Consider the following 24,671-nt stretch of genomic DNA (forward strand, 5'->3'; position numbering starts at 1 on the left):
CCATGGCTGGTGGGGACGGGGGGGGTCATCTACATGTCTGATTCTGAAGTCAGGACACAACAGGGTTAACCCGCGCGCACACGCTTCAGCAAGCACACATGTCTGCTCACACACAGACTCACAAGCAGGAAGGCACGCACGTGCACGCACCACCACCAGGCTGACCTGCACGCACGCACGCACGCACGCTCACACACACACACACACGTGCACCCTCAGTAAAGCAGAGCCAGCCGAGTGGGTAGAGCCTCACCTGTATGAGAGACTCGCTCAGCCGCTCCTCGTCCACCTGCAGCACGATGTCCCTGATCTCCTCGTAGGGCAGCCGGAAGGAACCCAGGAAGATGGCTGGGCAGATAGAGCAGGAAGCACAGAAAACAGTCATTACCTCCATTTGTTTCACCCCTCCAGTCCGAACCAGCGGTTACACGGGGAGAGATGCCCCGCTCATCCCTCTGGGAGAACAATTGCCACAGACACAACTACTTGTCACCACAGGGATGCAAAGAAATCGAATGAAATGCGCTCAGGGGAAAGATTTTAGTTAAACCACAACTCAAGTGCAAATCAAATAAGGCTTGACTCTTTGGAGAGCTAAAGTGAAGCCAGGGAAGCCAGAGACTTGTGTTCACATTATATTGTAAAATGCGCACAATATAATCTCTTAATGTCTTTACCTCCAGTAAACGTTTCAGCTCACGTTTACTTCCCCCAAAAGAGATAACAAAAATGTAATTATAATACATACATTGATAATAATACAATAATAACATAATGAACATTGTATATGTATATATATAATACAATAATAACAAAGGAAACATTTTAAATGTCATATTATTACGAATAATATAGCCGTCATTAATTATTCACCAAGACTGTGAAACTTAAGAGTCATTTTGAGAAGTTAGCGTAGCTAGCGTTAGCCGCGCAGGATGCTCCCTGGGGGCCTAGCGGTCGGGGGCCGGCTCTCCAGGTGGGATGCCTGCCGTGAGGAGAGGAGCAAGGGATGGATCCAGGTGGAAGTCACCACTGGAGGTGTGGTAATGAGCTGGTGGACTCGCTGAGCAGCTGCCGCACAGCTCCAGCACTCCACTCGGATGTGTGATGTACGTCTGTAAGTGTGTGTGTGTGTGTGTGTGTGTGTGTGTGTGTGTGTGTGTGTGCGTCTGATAGTAAGTTTGAATGTGTCTGTGTGTGTGTGTGTGTGTGTGTATGTGTGTCTGTGTGTGTGTGTGTGTGTGATCGAAAGTATGAGTATGAGAGTGAGAGTGAGTGTCATAGTAACTGTGAGTGTGCGTGTGTGTGTGTATATGTGTGTGTGTGTATGTGTGTGTGTGTGTGTGTGTGTGTGTGTGTGTGTGTGTGTGTGCCTGTGTGCTTCTATGCTTTGGCGTGTGAAAGAGAGACATACTGTCTGTCTGTCTGTCTGTCTGTCCTGTGTATCGTCATCCAACAATTCCTATTTTTCAACAAAACCAAAACAAAGTTCTGTTTTCTTTTGCTCATTTGCAATTTAGATCTCTCTGTGTTTAACTATTAATTGATCTCCCTGCCGGTGCAAACAGCTCAACACTAGCGAGTTTGAATGTGTTGAGACTCTGGCATCAGAGTGATGCGTTTAGGATTCTGACACCTGTCGAGAAACACTCATCAGCCCCGTGCATCTCCAAAGATTTACCGCCATCTTGCACATGGTAATGTCGAGGAGTCATTCTTATCCAATAATCATGTCACTCTGACCGCGAAATAAAAAATTTATTCGAAACAAAAAGAAGAATGAAACTTTACATAATGAGTCAAAAAAAACGACGTAAACGAAACCATCTATTAAATAGTCAATCAATCGTTCCATTGTGGGAACAGTGCGGTGCAGTGCATGATGACACACACAAGGCCGCGGCAGAAACTGAAGAGGTCTGACACGCGGAGCCGAGCAGGCACCCCTGACTCCCAGGCGGCAGCAGGCATGAGGCTGTTCCGCCCGGTGGAGAGGGGTCAAGGGCGGGCAGCAGAGGTGGTCCACGGTGGGTGTCAAGGCTCCTCCGGGAGCATGGGCGGGGGGGGGGTGAGGCTTTCTACATTTGTTGCTGTTGCCGCTACGTCACCTCGCCAAATGCTGAGCCGATCTGCCTTGGTTGTAATCAAAGATGGCAGCGACGACGCCAATCAACGCGGTCACAATGCAGAGCATCCGGCACTCTGCATTGGCAGGTGCAGCAGAAGAGCTGCTGGATGGGGTTCTGCACACGTGTGTGTGTGTGTGTGTGTGTGTGTGAGCCACTCCCTGCATACACAAACAAGATCTCAGGCGCGCATGCACACAAACACACACTCCAACACAACTCATCAGCGGTGTGCACACACAGACACGCCCTCAGGCTCACACACACACACACACACACACACACACACACACACACACACACACACACACACACACACACAACAGCACCTGTGTGCTACCCTTATGTTCATCCTCTGGTCCATGACCTCATTCATCTGTCATCTGTGCGAGTGAGAAAGTCAACGGCTCGACGCTACCACGCACAAACAACATCTCCATCGCACAGGAAGGAGGGCCTGATACCGTGGGGGGGGGGGGGGGGGGGGTATCAACATATTCGTTGATACCTCAACAACGACGGCTCCTCTGCATATTTTGACACCCGACGTCACACCCACTCGCTGCAACCTTTTACGCTGCACAGATGTTTATCTGAACGCTATAAATAAATTCATCTGCTCTGCGTGCCGACGCATCCCTTTGCTGTTCCCGCACGCGGCGGAGAAAAAAGGCAGGGAAAGGAGAAAGGCGTGGTAAACAAGAAGAGAGCGTCGGGGAGGGGGGCGAGGGGCTCTCGACCTGTGATCCCAGCGTTTACCATGCATATTTCATGAGGAGTTATCGGCTGGATTGTATATCCCCGCTAAAGGATATCCAGGCCGAGGCAAGACATCCCTGAAGGGAAGGGGGGGACACAATAAAAATTGCTTTCTCATGCACCCGCCATCAATCACCGGACGGGCTTACTGGGAGTCACCGTGGCCCGCTCTAATGAATTCACACACACGCACGCACACACACACACACACACACACACACACACACACACACACACACACACACTTTATGGAGATGGGATGGAAGGGATTTCATGGGGGGGGGGAGGTGTGAGTCGTCGGTAGCAACGCTGTGACCATCAGCATGTTATTGATAATCATACCTGACCCCACTCGGTGAAACTCCGCCCACTGAACCACACCTTAAACGCATGCGAATCAAAGGCGGATGGAAAAGCTGTGCTTGGCGGGATCCGGTGTTTCGGGGAGGAGAGGTGTGGCCGACGCCCACCCGGGCCTTCTGCACCCTAATCTCCCACGCGGTTGCCATCCGTAATCGCCTCCGTATGCGGAGCTTAGCACAATGTATTTGTAGCTGTCGGGCACATCTGAGCCATGAAGGAGAACAGACATGGAAAGGCAGGTGGGGCGATAAGCACCTGTTTCGAGGGCCTTGCAAATTAAGTGCGGTGTCAAGTCGGTGCGCATTGCAATGCCATGGGCAGACGGCAGACTCTCGACTCTGCGAGCGCGCCGAGAGCAGGTCCTTGTTGCGGCGGCGCCGTGCAGGGTCGAGGCGTATGCGAGGCATGGAGCCGCTTCACAGCAGCCCACTTTACTCCATGCTCATACATGTTCATGGTGGCATGTGGCTCAGGCGGCAGAGAGGGACGGCTGGTAACCATAAGGTTGCTGGTTCGATCCCGAGCTCCTCCTAGCTCGAGTGTCGAGGTGTCCCTGCGCAAAGCACCTGACCCTAACTGCACCTTGCGTGGTTGACACCGCCGTCGGTGTTGTGAACGTCTGCATGAATGGGTGAATTTCAGGCGATATTGAGAAGCTCTTTGAGTGGCCACTGGTTAGAAAAGCACTATACAAATACAATCCATTTACCATTCATACCAAAAAGTATTACTTGAAAACAAAATGATTTCCAAACACTAACATGAGTCAGACTGTGATGTTGTTTTTTAATATAGAAATGAATGCAGTGACTTAGTATTCATAGGGTGTGTGTGTGTGTGTGTGTGGGAGGACATTGTGGTACTCACAGAGATTCTGGGCTGTCTTTGGATCCAGAACACGCAGCTCTTTTGCCTTCTTCTTGAACTGTGTCATCCGGTCATCCGTAACGTCCAGGTCTTTTTTCGCTGGGGGGAAAAACAGCAGGAGGTTCAATGTAAGTACGCAATCCATCACATCCCATTGCAAGGCCTTGCACAAACACAGAAACGGAGCAGCTAGCTAGCCAGGGGCACTTAGGAAGCCATTTACATCCTGCATACATTTGAACTCCTCGTACTCTAGTGATTGATTCCATTTCACACAAAAATCTGTGAACGTTTAGTTAATGGCTCATTTTTTCACCCCTCAAACAATGGGTCACAGGTCTTTTACACTGCAAATGTGCCAAGACCGCCCAAAAAGAAACAAGTTGAGTCTTTTGACTCATCGCTCAAACACATTATAGATGAATGATCATCACTAGAGTAAATAAGAAGATAAATCGGGCTGAAAATGCTAGTGTGTTCACACATGGAGAGAACATGCAGAGACCATTACACAATCCCTAGTGTACAAACTTATCTCGGTACTTGTAAAATAACCCTTGTACAATACCCTTAGAGTGGCTGCGGCTTTGTTTTGCACATTCGTTGTTGCGTCATAGCTTGACATATTCAAGTGTGTGTGTGTGTGTGTGTGTGTTTGTCTGTGTGTATTTGTGTGCATGCATGCGTGCGTGCATGTGTGTGTCAGTGTGTGTGCATTGTGTGCATTGGTGCTTGGGTGCGTGCACGCCTGCCTGCCGGTGTGTGTGTGTGTGTGTGTGATGTGCATTTTATCTCATTGTTGGAGGCTACATAGTTGATAAAAACCATTCTTCCCCAAGGCTCTGTCTGTCAACCTCATAGAGCCAAGCACATAATTGTATTACTAGCAAAATGCTTGAAAACAACACAAACTAAAAAGCTGCTTGGCTGAAAGTGGTAGCTAGAATTGAGTAAAGAAGACAGAGAAAATAAAAATAATAAACATCTTCTGTAGAAGAGTGAGAAGAAAAAAAAAGATTATTTCTAACGGAGGATAAATGAGATCAATCTGTTAAAGTTGAGCTCCGAACTCGCACATATAGGATGAAATGCCAAGCGTGTCCTTGAATATTTACACTAAGGCCACGAAGGGCAATGCCCTAGATAAGAGCTGTAGAGATTTGAGACGGTTCATAGACACTTCCGAAATACTACTCCTTTTTTTATCTCACACTAATGGTGTCTTCATATTTAAGTGGGGGAATCTCAACAAGATTACATATCGACTTCTTTCCAATCCTTTGATAGTTATTTCAACGTTGAACCACCAGATAATAATTGGGGCCCGAATTTCATGAATCTGTTCATTTAAACAAACAACTGCCTTCATGTGCTTTTACACAAGCAAGCAACCACCTCATGACGGTGTGCTGAGCACAATTTGAAAAAGGATAGGCAGAGGAAAACACAGACAGGCAGACAGACAGACAGACAGACAGACACAGACAGACAGACAGACAGACAGACAGACAGACAGACAGGCAGACAGACAGACAGACAGACAGACAGACTGACAGACAGACAGACAGACAGACAGACAGACCAATCAAAATAAGGTGTATGTAAAGGGAAGACAGAAACGGTCAAGACAGTTAAGAATTCTTAAAACTCTTCCTCCCTCCTCCAAGTCCTCTTACCTTCCCTCCTCCCCCTCCCTTCCTTTTTCCCTCCACCATCCTCTTCCTCTCCTCCTCCTCCACGTCCTTCCCTCCTCTTTCTCCTCCCTTCCACCTCTTTCTCCTCCTCCCTTCTTCCTCCTCCCTTCCTCCCCTTTCTCCTCCTCCTCCCTCAGCCTCCTCCTCTCTCCACCTCCTCCCTTCCTCCTCTTTCTCCTCCCTTCCACCTCTTTTTCCTCCTCCTCCTCCCTCCACCTCCTCCCTTCCTCCTCTTTCTCCCCCTCCTCCTCCCTCCACCTCCTCCCTTCTCCCTCCTCCCTTCCTCCTCCTCCCTTCACCTCCTCCCTCCCCACCAGCTCCTCCCCCGACTCCTTGTGGGAGCGGGGGCGGTGCGCTCCGCTGCTAATCATCACAACTCCCCTATTTATTTAAGCCCAAGGTGGAACTCTCCCAGGAAATCTAGAACAAACAATGCGCTCCCTCTGCACCGGCTTGCATATTTGAAGAAACAATCAAAGAGGCAGCATCTCCTGGGCAGCCAGAAGAAGAAGAAGAAGAAGAAGAAGAAGGAGAAGAAGAACGAGAAGGCAGGAGGCCTCTGGTGAAAAAGAAAAAACCTCCAGTGAGCCGTCAACCCATGACTGGGGGGATGATATTGTTTACAGAACATATATATATATATATATATATACCAGCCCAGAACAGCGCCAGAGAGAGGCGTGGCCTCTCGCTACCACAACATGGAGTCCATTTATCCTATCAGCATGTGAGCAGGCCTCCCCCACACACGTCCTCGGAGCCTGGAGGCAGCGGGAGGCGTGGGAGGGCCGCCGCCCCGCCCCTTTGAGCAACGCGTTTCTGCAGAGTGGATAAACGCCAGGGCTGATGACGTGTTCGCCCTTCAACTTATTTCTTAATATTTTTGGAGGCGAGCGGCGGCGCTTGATCCCAGCTGCGTGAAGTTGAGAGCGCTCTACTCTGTGACTCTGAATAGAAGGAGAGGAGCTGTTCGTGAGATACAAGCATCTTGAGGGTGACACCTGAGGAGGAGATGTGTGGAGGTGTTGTTAGAGCAGTGGAAATACTAAGTGGTAGAGCGGGGGTGCTATTTCGCCGCCACGGAGCGAAAAGTAGTTTGACAAAAATAAAAAAATAGAGAATCACAAAACTAGGAGCTCATACAGCTCATAGCGTACAACACACCCGCAATAAATAAAGCGTAAGTATTTCTCAGGGTTAACTCGTAGCCGCCAAGCCACTCTCCTCCTTTGAACACGCTCCCTCCTGTGATAGCTTTAGATAAACGCAAACTGTGTGCATGTTAACAGAACCTCCCGGTTCCAGTAAGCCTGCGTTGGTCCGGTCCCCAGACGGTGACATCTTAGCTCCCGCTCCACCGTGACTCACCCAGTGGAGAGCCTCTCCCCCACCCCTCACCTATCCCTCCCCTCGAACCTCCACCCCCACAGCCCAGTGCTGTGGCTGCTGTTCAAAAAGCTCTGCTGGGGGTCTCAGGAGGGGACAGCGTTTGGACAATGAAACCGGAGAACGAAAGAGTGAGAGAGAGAGGGAGAGAGGGAGAGAGAGAGAGAGAGAGGGAGAGAGAGAGAGAGAGGGAGAGAGGGAGAGAGAGAGAGAGAGGGAGAGAGAGGGAGAGAGAGAGAGAGGGAGAGAGAGCGAGAGAGAGAGAGCGAGAGAGAGAGAGATAGAGAGAGAGCGAGAGAGAGGGAGAGAGAGAGAGAGAGGGAGAGAGAGCGAGAGAGAGAGAGAGAGAGAGAGAGAGAGAGAGAGGGAGAGAGGGAGAGAGGGAGAGAGAGAGAGAGGGAGAGAGAGAGAGAGGGAGAGAGAGCGCCAGGGAAAACAAAATAAACATAAAAAATAAAGAAAAACAAGATTGTTCGTTACTTGAAACCCCTCATGCTTGAGAACACGTTCAACTTTGAGACATTTTCCTCCCTTCTCCCTTCCTCCTCCTCCTCTCTTCTCCCTCCACCTCCCTCCTCCCTTCCTCCTCCTCCAGGTCCTCCTCCCTTCTCTCTTCATCTTCCTCCTCCACGTCGTCCTCCCTCCCTCTCTCCACCTCTTCCTCTCTTTCTTCTCCTCCTCCTCCTCCTGTGTGTGTTTACATGTACGATACGGTGAGAACCTGTTCTCTTGGATCAAATTCCGTCTCCTGTTGCCTCCTGCCCTGGTTCCCCCCCCCCGCCCCCCCCCCCCCAGCTCTCAGCAGGACACCCCGGGTCCTGAACGGCTGCGCTGCCCTCATTCCTCCCCCCTGGGGCGGAATGAGGCGTCTCAGATTAAACACAACAACACCATGTCCAGTAATCTGAAGCAGACCCCTCTCCTCCCCGAGTGTGTCCTCGCGTCCCCGGCCTCCTGCTCCCTGGCCGTCGATGCATCAGTTTGGCTGGGCCATGCTACAGGATTCACCGTATCCAGTGACGCCGTGAGCCTTCCCGTGAGAGCCGAGCGAGGGCCCTTCTAGGCACGGGGGGGCGCCGGAGGGCCGGATGTGCCGGGACAATGCCTGTGGGTGGGCCGCTCCAACCATATGGTCTGGAAGAACCCGCGGAAACGGTGTGGTGTTCAGAATTGAGTCATCAAAAAATGGTTTCCATCTTGACAAAGGCCTTCCCCGAGAGTTAGTATTATTATTTATTAATATTTTCTTTCCCCTCGGATGAACATTAATACGTTCTCGGAGTGTCCCTCGTTTGTTTCTGAATCCATCTGTTTGTGTGCGGCTGTTTCCGTGATATGCATTTTTTTTCCTGCCAGCGAAAATGCGAACCAACTCGCCAGAGCGGCAAACGAGAGTGTTGATCAAAGTGCCCGCCAAGGTTGAAACGTGTTTTACCGGTTGCCTGGTGGCTATAAAAGTAATACTCTGACAACAGTGCTATTCCTCAAGCACAGCTTTTTATGTTCGCGTTGGTATCACACTGGGGAGGGGGTTGGGAGGGGGGGTTCTGGCAGTAAACAGGTACGCCCGGAGCTGTCAGGCACCATAACACCATACATCAGTTGCTCATCGAGACATATCATTAACATAACAGCGTGTCAGGTCAGTGAGGGGTTATGATGTACACACAGGTAATAAATCACCGGTTAATGACAGAGGCGCACGGCACTTTTTGTTGCTGTATTGTTTCTTTTGAAAAAGACAGCAAGCCAGGGTCACGCGATAGAGCTGACTGCTTTGACAAGTTTCTACGGATGATTCTCTTCAAAATGTAAAAAGAAAAGCAGTGAAGGTATTTAGGGTCGGGAAAGGAAACATAAAATGACAATAATTGCCTCCTTTTGGATACTGCGCTACAATATATAGTCTTCATCCCACAGACTTTTGAAAGAGCTCAAGGAGGGACAAAGAGCCTGTTTTGACAAAGTACAGCCCTAGCATTTGATAGCAGCAAAGCGGTCCAGTAAAATATAAACAGTCTGAGTGTTTCACACTGATTTACTGTAATGTTATCATTTCACATGGGCGGGACCCCCTCTGAGAGACACTTTGGGGAGGAAGGATCTTTCGCAATCATGTTTAAACAACACACGCGCACACACACAAAGATTAACCAGTGCCAACATAACCAGATGAACGAAGGCCCTCACGATTATGACTGTAATGCAGTCCATTAACTGAGGGGGAGTGATATCCATCGTCAGGCCAAACGGAGTTTACAAAAACAACTGAGGAATCGTTGTTAAAGAAAGGAAATCATGATCTGGCTGATTGAGACGGGCTTGGCGTATCTGGTAAGCCTTCTCTGTGGGCTTTGGACTGAGGTATACTCCCGGGACGCTGTGGGAAACCAACAGTTCTCCAGCACTTGGACATCCAGTCTATTTGTTGGCCCGGCCTCAGTGTGCTGGATCTCTTCCACATGATATCTCCCTGGAGGTGGCCAGAAGAGCCTAGGAGATTACAAAGCTAAACACTGCCACATGTTCACTTCCGGACACACACCATCCGAGCGATTCCCATCAGCCCCCGCCGACCCAACAACACCAGAGCTTTGGATAGAAATAACACAAGATTGTTCCTGGGATTTTCCCTTTCTTTATTTTGTCAATAATTTGAAAGGCGAGGCAACAGCAAGTAGAACAGACAATGAAGTGTCTGGCTTTGCGAGAATAAATGTATTCCTTCAAATGTGCAATCTGTCGACAAACACGGGCCCTATCCTCAATCTCAGGGACACAGTGTGGACTGAGCTGCTCTGGCTGCCAAGGCCCTCTGAGCGAGACGCGTCTCAGGGAAGGAGAGTTATTTCCCTGAGCCTCGCCTGGTTTACTGAAATGCCACTTCAACATAAAACATACGTTTTATATGAAACACAATGTTCTGTGTTAACCCTGTTCCGGATGATTCCTTGTGACATATGGTTGCAGCTGGAACAAAGGAACATTGGATATATTTTGGTGATTAAGTAGGAAGCAAAAGACGATATTTGAAGAAGCATTCTGTGGTTAAGTTCAACAACTACTTTACGGTTTGCTGCTAAAAAGTCATTCCTGTGCCCAGCCGAATGATTCAGAGCACAGTGCACAAATTCAATTCTGAGGTTAAAAAAAAGCCAAGACAAAGTATTGTGGAATATGTTTTTTGCTATGCCATTTGAGGGGTGTGGTTTTTGGGCCTTAAGTACATTGCACTTCAGCAGAACAAGGTGCTGTGTACCTTTCAATTTCACCCACCACGACAAAGAACAGATGAGAGACGCAAGAAAGAGAACCGGGTCAACACACACAACCAGGAATAAGGCAAACACACAAAGCCGAGAGTGGTGACGACAAAGCGTTTGATGAACACTTTTGGCCAGATAGGAGGCATGGGACGAAAACGATGAAAAAGAGTCTGGGCCAATCGGCCCTTGAGTAATGCGTGAGACCTCCCAAGACTGAGCACTCTGAGAGGTCTGAAAACACCATTTGACCAGCGAGTTACAGCTGTGTCGATTCCCTCCTGTTGACCGGGGCTAAATACAGGTCTGTCTCTCAACCCCAAAGCCAATTTGTTGTCCAGATATAAACCTTTCTCCCCGTCCCTCCCTTACTTCATCCCAACTCTCCAAAAACAAACGCTCCCATACTCATAACGGCCATCCGTCTCCGCTCCATCCAGAGACACGACGTCACTGTACCCTTTAAGATTTCTCCCAGCCAGACAGAGCCTCATTGATCTGCTGGAAAATACAATCCATCGGTGGTGGGAGTCTGAGCAACACATGTCAATGAAAATGACTCAGGATGAGTCTCCACAGTATGTTTCTGATCAGAGGTTAGGACAGGATTGAGATTGGTTTCCGTTATGTTGATTTCCTTTTTGCTGGCTAGTCATGTTGATGGTGTTCAGAATAAAGACATGAAGCAGGAAGGGTTGTATTAGCCTGAGACATTGATCTTTGAGATGGCTAGCCACCCAATATTCGTAACAAAGGACCCATGAATATATATGAATATAAACCCATGAATATATATTTGTCCCCTTCACATTTAATATATTCTTCAACTAAAACAAATATAAACGGTTTGGAATATAGTTATGAGACAAGGGTGTATAAGGATTTTTCCATTGCATTACATTTTTTGGAATGGCATGTTTTTAGTTTCAATGATCTTTTGTATCAGATGTCTGTGTCGGATGACCTGTCAGGTATATTTTCCCTGCTGTTTTCGTTTTGAAGTATTCACCCAGAAACCAGAAGTTTCTGGATAAATAAAAACCCTACCATTATTATTTTCAACTCTACCAAGGTCTTTCGGCCCTGGTTTTCTGACCCTCAGAAAGTCTTTGAGGCTAAACCCTCAAGGTCAGTGTATAAATAATATGCAATACAAGGGGAGAGGCAATCCTCTCAGACATACAATTATCATTATGCCTAATCAGACCTGGGGTCAGTGCAGACGTTTGCTAATGATAATTACAAAGGGCATTTGGGGTTGTCAGTTTGAGTGTAAAATGCCACAGATGTGTGTCAAGCCAAACATCCCTCCCCAAAATACCTCTAAGAGTAGAAGCTCGTCTCTGAGACACATTTATTTTAGCGCTGGATGTTTTCAAGGGGTCAGCCATCTGAAAAAGCAGCTGGTTCTAGTCAAACAAAGCCTTGGGAAATTGTGTGTGTGTGTTTGTAGGAGGATGAATCCCACAGAGCAACACTCTGACCTGTGACTAGTGATGGATTCAGCATGTAGGAAGAGGTGCAGCCCTATGTTGATCCACAGCTGGAGCAGCCACATGACCCAGGGATGAAGGGAATACACCCCCTCTTCAAATGAGAGACACATTCACAGGCCGTGATTGTCTGATTTATGATCGCTTGTTCCTGGATCTGTTATCGCAGTTTATGACTGAGATTTTCCCGCTAAGGATCTGTTGCTGTTCAGATCCACTTACGGTCCTGACATGCAAGGTTCCCACGGAGGTCGGACATGTTTCGTAACATCGGGTCTGCTCAAACGTGTAATAATGATGAGCTGTTTTCACGAAAACTCGCTGCTCACTGACTGACGGATCTGGTCACGAAACCAGACGTCAAATGAAAACATTAATGAAGAATCAAAATACACGATTACATGTGAATCAGAAACCGTGTGGAAAAACGCACGGTTTTTCCACACGTGTTTCATCTGGGTCCCGGACAGGGCCGCCGCTGGTCTGGCTTTTATACATTAGGTAAAAACATCTAATTTGCCGAAATTGAGTGATAGCTTATACAATTAAGAAAGAACAACGGTGGGCCTCTTCATAACTAATTTATATATTTTTTTAATTCAATAATGTAATTTTTTTTTTTTTTTTTTTCAAACCTTAATTTTTGGTGCCCCCCCCCCAGGTACTTGGTGGCCCGATCACTCTGCGTATAGGGAGCAGCGGGCGTGGTCCTGGGGGTACGCTCCCTCTCAGAGGGAGAGAGAGCCAGAGGCCTCTCTCTAAATGGGCCGTGGTGGTGGAGACAGGCTCTCGGAGGCCGGTCAACCGGTTGCCCCCGACAGCGGATCTGCTGCAGGAAGCCATTCGGTGGTTGTGTCAGTGCTGCTTGTCGTGACCCATTGCGCTTGAGCGCCGGTGAAAGGCAGCGGCTGATGGTCCACACCGTCGCCCCTGGCGTCCATTACTGCCCTGCCTTTCCCACCCACTTTAGGCATTCAGCGGACAATGCTGGAGCTTTGCACGTGTCACTATGGGGGAATGAAGAGCTGGGGTTTGAGGCAAAGGTTGTTCCTTGGACAGCTGGAAGGATAAGTGATGTCCCAGCGGTGTCTATTACCTTGGCCAACACTGCACTAGACAGGAATGAGTCCAGACTGGAACATGAGTATGTTTAGATATGGGCCAGAAATACAGGTCACACCACTGGGCCGAACGGTAGCCGACCGGAACCAAACTTAACTAAAAGGGACAATGCCGTTTTTATTAATCTAAGTTTAGAATTGATTCACAGCATAAGGAACTGCAATCTCACAAGTGCCACTGGTTACAGTACAGTAAAACATGTCAATCACCTTATAGTGATTGACATTATAATAGGAGGAGAATACAAGCAGATCTTCTCTCCATGAATCTGCATCATTATAATGCCTTAATTGCTTTCTAAATAGCACATATCCCCTTATCCAATTTTTCTATGGAATTCTCGTAGAAGGACAGCCGAGATGACAGGACGTTTCTACAGTGTTCTACAGTGTTCGCAGCAAACGCACTGTTTACTTTACTCTCCATGGCAATGTAGACAACAACCCCCTCTGAAGGTCAGGGGACCACGGTGTATGTATTCCTGCAGGTTTAGAGAAAGCCAAAGGTTCTCCACAGAGCAGGAGACGGGCAGGACTCATGCTATTTTTTTAAGAAATGTGAAAGTATTATCCCTTCTTCTTAGGAAGGTTAACTGATAGGTTGATCCAATTTGTCTACCAAGGTGTGAAAGGACTTAAGAACTACTCCACTTCTCCGCGCGGGAAAATGTCAAGGTTCCGTGAAGGATGTGCATGCGAGGTTGGGGGGAAATTAGTTTTTTTTTTCATTTGCTTCGTGGCAGATTGACTCCACGCTTGTTAGTGGCAATAGGTTTATCCTCTGGAATCAATGCCCGGACAGATATGTACAGTATAATTGTAAGCCCCCTCCAATCCCCTGAAAGACAGCTGGTGCTGAGCCTGCCACTGAAATACACAGCTCGCTGCTCCCCACACAATCCACGGCTTGGGCCCTCGCTTTAAACCAACAGTTGTTGACAGGCGTAGAGCGTCGGTACAGTGTTAGCCTGGCAGCGCCAGCGGGCTCTGGGAAGTGATTCGGGTTCCCGATTCCCCATGACGTGGACCTCCTGATGGCTCTCGTTCGGAGGGATGTTCCGGTGACACGAAGGTGTCAAAACAGACCCGCGCGCTGATTAAAAGATGTAGCGCTCAGCACCTGGGGAGGGGGGGGGGGGGGGCGAGGTGAGAGGTCAGGGCGTCGAGCGACCCGTCGGGAGAGCCAGCGAGACGCGGGCCGCATTTAAATGGTGGAAACCGTGGGTTCTCTGGCACTACGCCCGCACGACAAACACAGTCCTCTCCCTCTGCCTCGCTCCGTCTCCCTGCCCTCTAACAGATCTCTTTTATCACTCGCCGAGCAGATGAAAGCGCCATGACACCACGGAGTCTCTGGGTTCGGGACCAGGGCGGGGAGGAGAAGGAACACGCGGCAGGAGAAGCGGCGCCCGGGCGAGGAATAAGATAAACATGTGAGGTAAGCCGTGGCGCCGAGTCAGGGGCCCGGGCGGGGCCGGGCGGAGGAGGTTGGGAGGGGAGAGGAACCGGGAGCCGGTGCCCGGTACTGATCCACACGGCATGGGCGCATCACCCAGTGAGAACGCGGGGAGCGGAGAGCGATAAGAGGGAAAGGGAGAGTCAGGGAAAACGAGAGAGAGGGGGGGGAGAGGAGGGAACAGGGGGAGGATGGCAGAGAGATTGAGAACAGCAGATAAAGAAGTAGTTTGCTCTCCTCCCTCTGGCTTATGACAGGTGGGCTGTTGCTGGGCAGACCCCCAGTTCAGGAACCCACATTCTTTAACTGGCTGCTTAAGGCTCTAGTAAACATGAATCAGCCGCTGTGAAAAACCTTGTCCTCCGACGGTTGATAATGGGCTGCGGCCAAAGAGAAGTTACGAGTAAACAAAGCCTTAAACATCAGTGCCGAGGCGAATGAAAAACGCATTGAAATGATAAGAAAGAAACAAGGATAAATAAATTACAAAAAAGATGGAAAAACCACAGAAGCAAACGACGAAGGTGATAAAGGTCACAGGGCAAACAAAATAAATAACTACGGCAAAATAAAAACAAACAGCGCTCACACAGCCCGGGTACGAACAATAAGAATGACGGCGTGACACCCTCCCATCCAACCGCTCATTATCTCTGACCGGCTGCACGTGATGCCACTTCCTGCGCTCTGCCTTGATTACAGCCGTACTCGCTGGAGCTTAACGACGCACCTCACGGTGGCGGCGGCGGCGGCGGCGTCTCCGGGCGCGGTCTCTCTACCGAGTCATAATGAAAGAGCGGACCCCCCCGCTCCCTGTGTGGGGGTCCGCGGGGTCCGCGACCCCCCTGTGGGAGGGGGGGGGGGGGGGGGGGCGTAATGACTGCACTGGCAGAACCCTGATTGGATCGTTGACCTCTGATGCAGGGGGAATAACGGGGCGTTCGTTTGTGTGTGTGAGCGTCGTATGGGGGGGCGGGGCGTCTGTCGCTCTGTGTTTGATCGTGGCCCCGCCTCCTTCACGGCCCAGCCTTGTCACCATAATCTAATGTATCACAACACATCTACCCGTCTATCGATCCGCCTACCTCTCAGTCTGTCCATCTAGCTCATGTCTGTGACCTGTTCATCCCTCCTCCCACCCATATATATATACTATATATATACAGTATATATATATATATATAAAGAACCACGGATCTGTGTTTATATTGAAGCGGCTTCGCCGGTGGTTGGACTGCCTGGAGCCTGTGCGTACCGAGGCGTGCGGTCCGGCGGTGAACGCCGAGGTGTTTGATAATCTCTCCGCTGGCGCGCCGGCCCGGAGATCAGGACCGCACACTGTGTCGCTTGTTCGCCGCGCTCTCCAGGATTCCAGTCACGACCCGAGGCCCCCGCCATCCCTCCCCCGAGAGTTAGCATGCGGGCTACATATGCTCTTTGCCCGCGGGGCGGCGGCCCTAATCAGGCTAGTGCAGCCGCGCGGCGCGCGCGCGCGGCTGCACACCAGTTGTTGTGGCGCGCTGATCAAAAGGAGCGCACTTGCCTGGGCGGCCCCGGGCCCTTCAGGAGGTATACGGCGAGATGAAGGAGGACCGACTCGTCCACAGGCCCCGCGCTCATCACTGGGATGGTTGCCGCTCGCTCTCTTTCTCGGGCCTGTTCGTTCTCTCTCTCGTGCTCTCTCACTCTCTCTTTCTAGCTCTCTCTCTCTCTCTGGTATGTGTTCTCTCTCTCTCCCACTGGTTTGTATTTCTCTCTCTCTAGCTTTCTCTCTCTCGTGCTCCCTCTCTCACTCTCTCTCTCTCGCTCTCATTCTAGCTCTCTATCTCTCTGGCATGTATTCTCTCTCTCTAGCTTTCTCTCTCTTGTGCTCCCTCTCTCTCTCTCTCTCTCTCTCACGCGCGCTCTCGCTCTCTCTCTCTCTCTCTCTCTCTCTCTCGCTGGTATGTATTTTCTCTTTCTCTCTCTAGCTCTCTCTCTCTCTGGTATTCTGGTATGTATTTTCTCTGTGATTTACTTACTGGCCGTGTGGAACTGACACTATTTCAAAACATTGCAGTTTCAATCTATTACTCTTCATCTCGGTACCCCTCGGTGTAATGTCTCATCTCCCTCCAAATCCCTCGCCCCTTTAGCCCTCTGTATACATTCTCTCTCTTTTCACACACCTTAAAACACAGCAATCATACATCAAATCCCACATCGACTCATAGGTCTCCACACAAACGCACACACACCATACAGACGCCTAGTGTCTGTATGGTGTGTAGTCAGGTTTCCCTTGTGCCAATCATCTCTTTGTGCTATTAGCCGAAGCTGGGGCCCAAACACGGGTTGAGTTGACACCAGACAATTCTCCCAAATGTCAGCTGGCAGGTGGATGTCTCGGCAGCCAATCTGCCATAAGTGCACGCATGTCAAAGATAAGTGGCCAATCCCAAACCCCACTGTATTAGGACGCACATTGGCAAAACTTCTCAATCTGCCCCATCTGTTCCCCCTGTGCCTGCGGGTTCTTGTTTTGTTGTCTTTGATGTGGTGTTATTATGTGTACACTGTACCTAATGGTAATAAACGGTGTAAATAAAACGGTGACACCACACTGAAATGACACATCGAACACGGATCTGCATGGTACTTGGAAGAAACACATATAAAGACACCGGCGAATATAAGCGGTGACAGAAGGATCTTTGCAAGGTATTTGCTTTCCCCAGAATAAATGATTTCAATTGATGCTTTCAGCACTCCACTCTGGTGGAAAATGTGCCGGCTCAAACACTGTCATTACAGCCTTAAAAGGCAGAGTTGCTGCCGCTCGGACACCTAAGTATATCACTTAAGCAATTATATGCTTAAAACTGTTATGACTGCAATTCTATTGAGCAGCTGCCATTGCACTGTGGCCTGCACCTGAGAAAACGCGGCTCTGGATGAAAGCACGTCTCTCCGGAGGAAGAAACAGCCACCAAACTGAATTAAAGGACGGTAATAGGGCCTTAGTGTTCACGCCGGGGTCGGTGTTCGTGGGGTCAAGGTCACCCCCATCTTTTATTTCTTCTTTACGTTCGCTGTGCAATACTGCTCTTTCAATGTCCTGGGATCAGAAGAAAACCTATCATCGGTTTGTTACTGTCCGTTCCCTTCCCCCCGGTTTGTCCATCGGGGTCTTCGCTGTGGTCTGATTGGTTCTGCGCCGCGGTAATGGCGGTGGGGCACAGGGTGGATGTTTCCCTGGATCTGCCCGCTGCGGGATAAGCATGATGTGGAGCAGCTGGACACAAAGGCCACAGATCGTGTTCAGGGGATATGGCTTGCTGTCAATCAGGCCCCACCTAATGATATGGGATGTGACAATGTGAGTGTAGGGGTGTGTGGCAAATGAGTGTATGTGTGCGTTTGTGTGTGTGTGTGTGTGTGTGTGTGTGTGTGTGTGTGTGTGTGTGTGTGGGGGGGTGTGACTGTGGGTGGGTGTTTTTGTGTGTAAGAGAGAGAGCGAGCATGTGAGTGGAGGAGCTTGTTGAAGCATGTGTTTTGGTGCCTATAGTTTACCCTGTACAGTACATATATATATATATATATATATATATATATATATATATATATATATATATATATATATATGTGTGTACAAACAAACATAGTTTCCATCTGATAATACTTTGAAAAGATTGAATTGGTCAGACATATAAAAAACGATTACAGTAGACTATATCTTATCTTATATTTGTTCATATACATATATTTTTTAAACACACAAAAAACTATTTTCTGGGTGTGTGTGTATGTGTGTGTGTGTGTCTGTGTGTGTGTGTATGAATGTGCGTGTGTTGACCGCGGTGCATGTGTGTGTGTGTATGTACTGGAAGATGATTTATGGGCAGCCGGACCCTAGGCTTATATCCCCCCCCCCCCAGGAAGCTTATCTCTGGCTCCAGCTCAGACTGGCAACACAGGGTCATTGCAACATACACACACACACACACACACACACACACACACACACACACACACACACACAGTAGGGGGCAGCTAGCTCCTTTTCTCAAAAGGAAGAAAAATCTAAAGCAATTTTAGGAAAAAATTGTGTTCCATAAGATGAGGCCCTTGGCTTGGTTAAATCATTTAAATATTAGTATTTTCTCAATTGTTATTATCGATTTAGGTATCATTCATGTCTGAGCATGAGGAAATATCATCGGACAACCTTGCAACTCTTATTTTGAAAGTGAAATCAGCGTCATGGTAAACATGGCAAAACAATAAGAGCGTGTTGGCGACGCTCCATTATCATTCAAATCAGGCCTGAACGGAAAGCATTCCTGGCATATGCTCACAGAAGGCCTTCCAAACATATGTACCAGCAAAGTGTTTGGCAACGTTGGCGCTCCATCTAAACAACGGGAGGGGGGTCTGCATACGTGTACCAAATAGAAACACATGTATGAGAGGACAATTATTAAGATGAGCCTCTCATGTTTGTCCAAGGGAATCGTTTTGAAGATGTATTCTATCTTCCATTACTACAAAATACACACAACAAAACGCATGCACTCCCGTGGTACACACCTTAAATGTGTGAAAGCGGTATAGCCAGTCAGAAACGGAAATAGAGTGAATGCCCGAACCGTCGCTGCCTCATGAGCACCACGGTAATTTCATAGCATCCTATTTCAGGTGTCCTGCTGGCGGGGATGATGTTGAAGCTTATGACTTCTTACACCCCCCACAATCAGCCCCCCTCCCTATAAAAACACTCACACACACACACATGCGTGCACACAAACACAAGCGCACACACACATTATATCTCTCTCACACGCGCACACACAGAGACGCGCACACACACATTCACGCACACACATTATCTCTCACTCACACGCATTCATTATCAAACACACATTATCACACACACGTACGCACGCACACACACACACTCCAACGTGTCTCCGGGGAGAAGAAGCACCTGCCGTTTCATATTCCTCTCAGGCACACCTCCACCGGCTTGCACCAGCCAGATATGCACGCATATTAAGTGTGATATTGGCATTCTACTCTTTTTTCCAATAGTTAGCATTTCACTTTCAAAGTAGGCCACCACTGAAGGACATCGTCATCTCGGCGACGACCGGTTTCATTAGGCGGCGCGCGGCCTGCTCTCCCTATCCCTTTCATCTGGCCCGTAATGGAGGTCGAGCAGATAGACTCTCCCCCTGTTTGGGGAGATGTGTCTGCGTACGTCGGAGAGCTGTGTCCTTCTACCGGAGTCTCTCCTGGCTCCGCCGCGCCTTCTTTGTCCGTGTCTCGCTGCCTCTCTGTTGCTTTGGCACACACAAGGGGATAACAGACGCACACACACACGCCTTGGAAAAGACAGAATCACTCAATAACAATAACACAGCCACTCACACGTACAATCACGCTCACACAAATACACCCACAACCACACAAACACACGCACACACGCACAACCACACGGACACACCCAAAACAAAACAAACACACAGACACACACACACAAGCATGAAACCACACACCGATACACACACCCACAACCACACCGACACACACACACACACCCTCGACCACGTGAACACACACACACACACAACCACACACCCACAACCACACCGACTCACACACACACCCTCGACCACGTGAACACACACACACACAACCACACACCCACAACCACACCGACTCACACACACACCCTCGACTACGTGAACACACACACACACAACCACAACCACACCGACTCACACACACACCCTCGACCACGTGAACACACACACACACAACCACACACCCACAACCACACCGACTCACACACACACCCTCGACTACGTGAACACACACACACACAACCACACACCCACAACCACACCGACTCACACACACACCCTCGACCACGTGAACACACACACACACAACCACACACCCACAACCACACCGAATCACACACACACCCTCGACCACGTGAACACACACACACACAACCACACACCCACAACCACACCGACTCACACACACACCCTCGACCACGTGAACACAGACACACACAACCACACACCCACAACCACACCGACTCACACACACACACAACCACACATGCTGGTCCCGGTCCGTCCCCAGGCTCTGCCATGGGCGGTAGTCTTATCAAAGATATGTGTGTGTGTGTGAGTGTGTGTGTGTGTGTGTGTGTGTGTGTGTGTGTGTGTGTGTGTGTGTATGTGTTAGTGTGTGTGTGTGTGTCTGTGTGTGTGTGTGTGTGTGTGCGTGTGTGTGTGTCTAAGGGTGTGTGTGCATATGTGTGTGTCTAGGGGCTGCCTGTGTGTGTGTGTGTGTGTGTGTGTGTGTGTGTGTGTGTGTGTGTGTCTAAGGGTGTGTGTGTGTGCATATGTGTGTCTAGGGGGATGTCTGTGTGCATGCGTGTGTGTGTGTGTGTGTGTGTGTGTGTGTGTGTGCGTCTAGGGGGATGTCTGTGTGCATGCGTGTGTGTGTGTGTGTGTGAGTCTCTGTGTGTGTGTGTGTGTGTGTGTGTGTGTGTGCGAGTCTATGTGTGTGTGTGTGTGTGTGTGTCTAGGGGGCTGTCTGTGTGCATGTGTGTGTGTGTGTGCGTGCGTGCATGTGCGTGCATGCGTTTGTGCATGCGTGTGTGCGTGTGTGTCTGTGTCCAGGCCTGTGTGTGTCACGGAGGCGTTAGCCGGGTGGTGGTACTACAGGGGGGTGGGGGGCCGTGACACCAGAGCTCAGTGGAGGGGATCCAGACCCCCCCCCAGAGACACAGGGAGCTGCTCTGAAGCCCCCCGAGACTGACCACCTCCAGCCCGGAGAGCACTCGGGCCACCAGGGGAACACGCTGATGGCCCTTTTTTAACCCCCCCCCCCCTCGACCCCCAGGGTCCTAAAAGTGCACTTCATTACGTCTCCACCTTCACATCCATTAGGTTCCATCGCTAATTTAATGCTACGAGTTGAGCTCCCTGCTATTCCCTGTGCTGCCGTCGTCAATGTGAGAAATGTGTTTACTGCATCATCCCTGATAGAGCTTCACATAAAGAGAGGGCAGCTAATTATTATTTTTTATTTTTTTCACTTAACAGTTACATTGTAAACTTTTATCGCGAAGTTCATCGTGGCATAAGGGCACCAGTATTTGGGGTCTTTAGCCCTATTTTTCAGCGAGCTCGGCGACGACCAGATTGACCGGGACTTTTTCTTCCCCCACCCCCCCAAAAAAAAAACCTGCAGCATTAGAAAACAGCGCGGTATCGATATTCCATGTTGTCCGAGTAATGCATTCTAATGAGGTGGAGCCTCAGCAGTGAAACAGTGGAGATAAAACACATCACATCCTTAACATCAGCCCCGCTGTGTCTAACCTCCCAGTACGCTCTCAACGGGGGGGGGGGGGGGAGAGACGGCCACCAGCAGGAACAACCGCAGGATAAAAGCAGCCCATAGGTCATCGCTTTGTTACGAACCGCAGGGGTTTTTGACCAATGACAGCCATTACAAATGACCCGATGGTGTCATCACCGCTGAGAAAACAGCGGCTCACTTTCGGTAGTTCATTACAGCGACCAGTGTGCCACTTTGTCGGCCATGTTCACCATATTGACTGAAGATTCATTCCTCACGCGATCTGTGCGTATGTTGAGGCAGGTTTCTTTAGGGTGACTCAGTAGTGTCTGCATCATTGCTCTGCTCCAGCAGAGATGCTCCCTAGGGGGGGGATGATTGTTCTGGTGGTTTCCCTTCCCCTTCTTTGAACCCTGGTTTCTTTCTGTATTTGTCTTTGTTTTTACTTGTTTTTGGTCCAGACGTTCAGGAAGACGGCCAGCGTTCTTTAGAAAAACAGTTTCTTCAAAGTCATTATTTGTGTTGTTGTTCCGTACTGCAGCCCTGCGGAGACCTGGCACTTTGGGGAGGGGGATTGGATGCCGACATTTAAACGGGCAGTTAGTGGGCGGCTAACTGTATGAATTTGTTTATTGAAAAATACATGCAATATATTGATTTAGTTGCAGATGCTATTTATTTGTGCCCATCTCATCTTACTCTACCTCGGATTGTGTTGCTACGATTACTTTTTCATTTATTAACCTTAAAACACTTTTTACAATGAATCTCTCTCTCTCTCTCTCTTTCTCCCCCCATTCTCTCCCTCTCTCTCTCCCCCTTCCTTTCTCCATCGCCATCTCTCACTCTCTCTCTCTCACCCCCCTTTCTCTCCCTCTCTCTCTCTCCCCCTCCCTTTCTCCATCGCCATCTATCTCTCTCTCTCTCTCTCTCTCTCTCTCTCTCTCTGTCTCTCTCTCTCTCTCTCTCTCTCTCTCTCTCTCTCTTGTCTCTCTCTCTCTCTCTGTCTCTCTATCTCTCACCAAGGCAGCCGGTGTAGGACTTGCTGAAGTCTGTCTTTAAGCGGTGTAACAGAACCGGACGGAGCCTGGACATAAGGACACAGGGCAGTGCAGATAATGGCGGTCTCTGGGTGGCTGCCAGACAGGGGCTGATTGAGACGTGCGCGGAGGGATCGCCGTTCAGGGCTTGTTTGCTCTGGGCTGGACGCTCGGGGATCGTTGCTCTGGGCTGTTGAAGGAGCTGGAGTCAACCCCAGTCCAAGCTAAAGGATAAACGGTGTTGTGTATCGGCTGGGGAACTCTTTCCAGAATATTACAGACAATGTTGTGTACACAATTGAAAAGCTTACAATATCCGAAGGTCAATCACCCCCTTTGAATGAATTCATAAGGTAATGTGGTCGCAAAAGGAGAAGATTACCTCTCGTCTGAGTGACTCAAGGTGACCTTCATTCCTGCTCCACTTTCTAGAGCAAAGTGTGGCATAGAAATTGCAGAAAAAATAAAATCCTGGCCGAAAGATGATGAACATATCAGCATGGTTTGGATCATGTGGTCAGTCCCTCACTCCTCCAAACTCCCATTTGACAGACCAGTCCTGTCCATAAAGGCCATACAAATATATATATACATATATATATACATACATAAAAATGTTGAATGTTGACAAGGCAATCGGTATGCCAGCCAAAAATAAAATATCTGTTTTCTGTCTAGAATACATCACCATTCGATTGTCGATTGCCCAGAGACATTATGAGCGGGTTATGAGCAGTTCTATATCTTAGTTGATATCTGCCCACACATATCCCTGACTGCGGCTCACCTCAGCGACATCATGATCAAAGTCGAATAGTTTGCATACCCGCAGTTCCTGTATTTAATAAAGATATGAAGGATCGATTCAAATGTGTTTCCACTTAAGTAACGCCTCATACTCACGACTGAAATAGGACAAAAGACTACAATGTGTCGATGCTTTAAAAAGGAACATTTTCAGAACACTTGTACGCAAGCAAGGTATCGCATTTGTTTCTGAATCGTCAGCACCTGAAAACCCCATCACAAAGAGCCACTCACTTCTGCTAACAACAGAGTTTTCAGTGAATGAGGCAGTTTTTCCCCCTTCCTTTTAAACTTCTCTCTTCACGGCTCCAACTGCACATTACACTAGATACACAAGCCATCTAACAACTTGATGCATTCTGGCACATGGTGGCTGGGAGCAACACCCAGGTTGGTGCTACAGTGGATGATAGTGGATGAGGTGTCAAAACACCCCGCACACACACACGCACACACACACTAATGCACACACACACACACACACACACACACACACAATGCACACACACACACACAGACACACACACACAGCGTATCGAAAGTGTGTTGTGCGCCTTGAAAAGTGCTATAAAAATGGAATTAATGCATCTCTTCACATGAGCTCAGTTGCGTCTCTGCTGTTCCCATTAACAACTCGCCCATGAGCCCAGGACCATAAGCATTGCATTAAGCGAGTAAGTGGGACGTAAGCAGAAAGCAGGCTTGTTCCCCTGCATGGGGGCCATGCCTACCCACCGCCTGCATTGAGATTCACACTACAGAATACTCCCGTGATTCGTTTTCCTGTGATTAATTGCATTGTTCCCCGTTATCGCTGAATCTTAATTTGAGCTTCTGCGCTGCCAAACCAGACTCCAGAACACCAACTCTGTCGCGAGCGGAGACTGTGAACTAAGCAGCAGGGGGGGAGGGGCACGGGGGCTGTGAGGCT

At 49.2% G+C, this 24,671-nt stretch overlaps 1 protein-coding gene across 1 annotated transcript in view; it reads right to left on the reverse strand.

Moving 5' to 3' along the window:
- diaph2 (diaphanous-related formin 2) overlaps positions 1-24,671 on the reverse strand; it is a gene marked incomplete at its 3' end in the record, with an annotated part of 344,437 nt that overhangs the window by 119,268 nt on the left and 200,498 nt on the right. The window contains exons 20-21 of the mRNA XM_079744815.1: positions 4,116-4,214; positions 254-348 (exon numbers count right to left, since the gene is read on the reverse strand). Of these exons, the coding sequence (XP_079600941.1) occupies positions 254-348; positions 4,116-4,214 (194 nt within the window). The remainder of the gene's footprint in view (positions 1-253; positions 349-4,115; positions 4,215-24,671) is intronic.

Source organism: Pollachius pollachius (genome assembly GCF_949987615.1).
Source record: "Pollachius pollachius genome assembly, chromosome: 10".
In the NCBI taxonomy this organism is placed as follows: domain Eukaryota; kingdom Metazoa; phylum Chordata; class Actinopteri; order Gadiformes; family Gadidae; genus Pollachius; species Pollachius pollachius.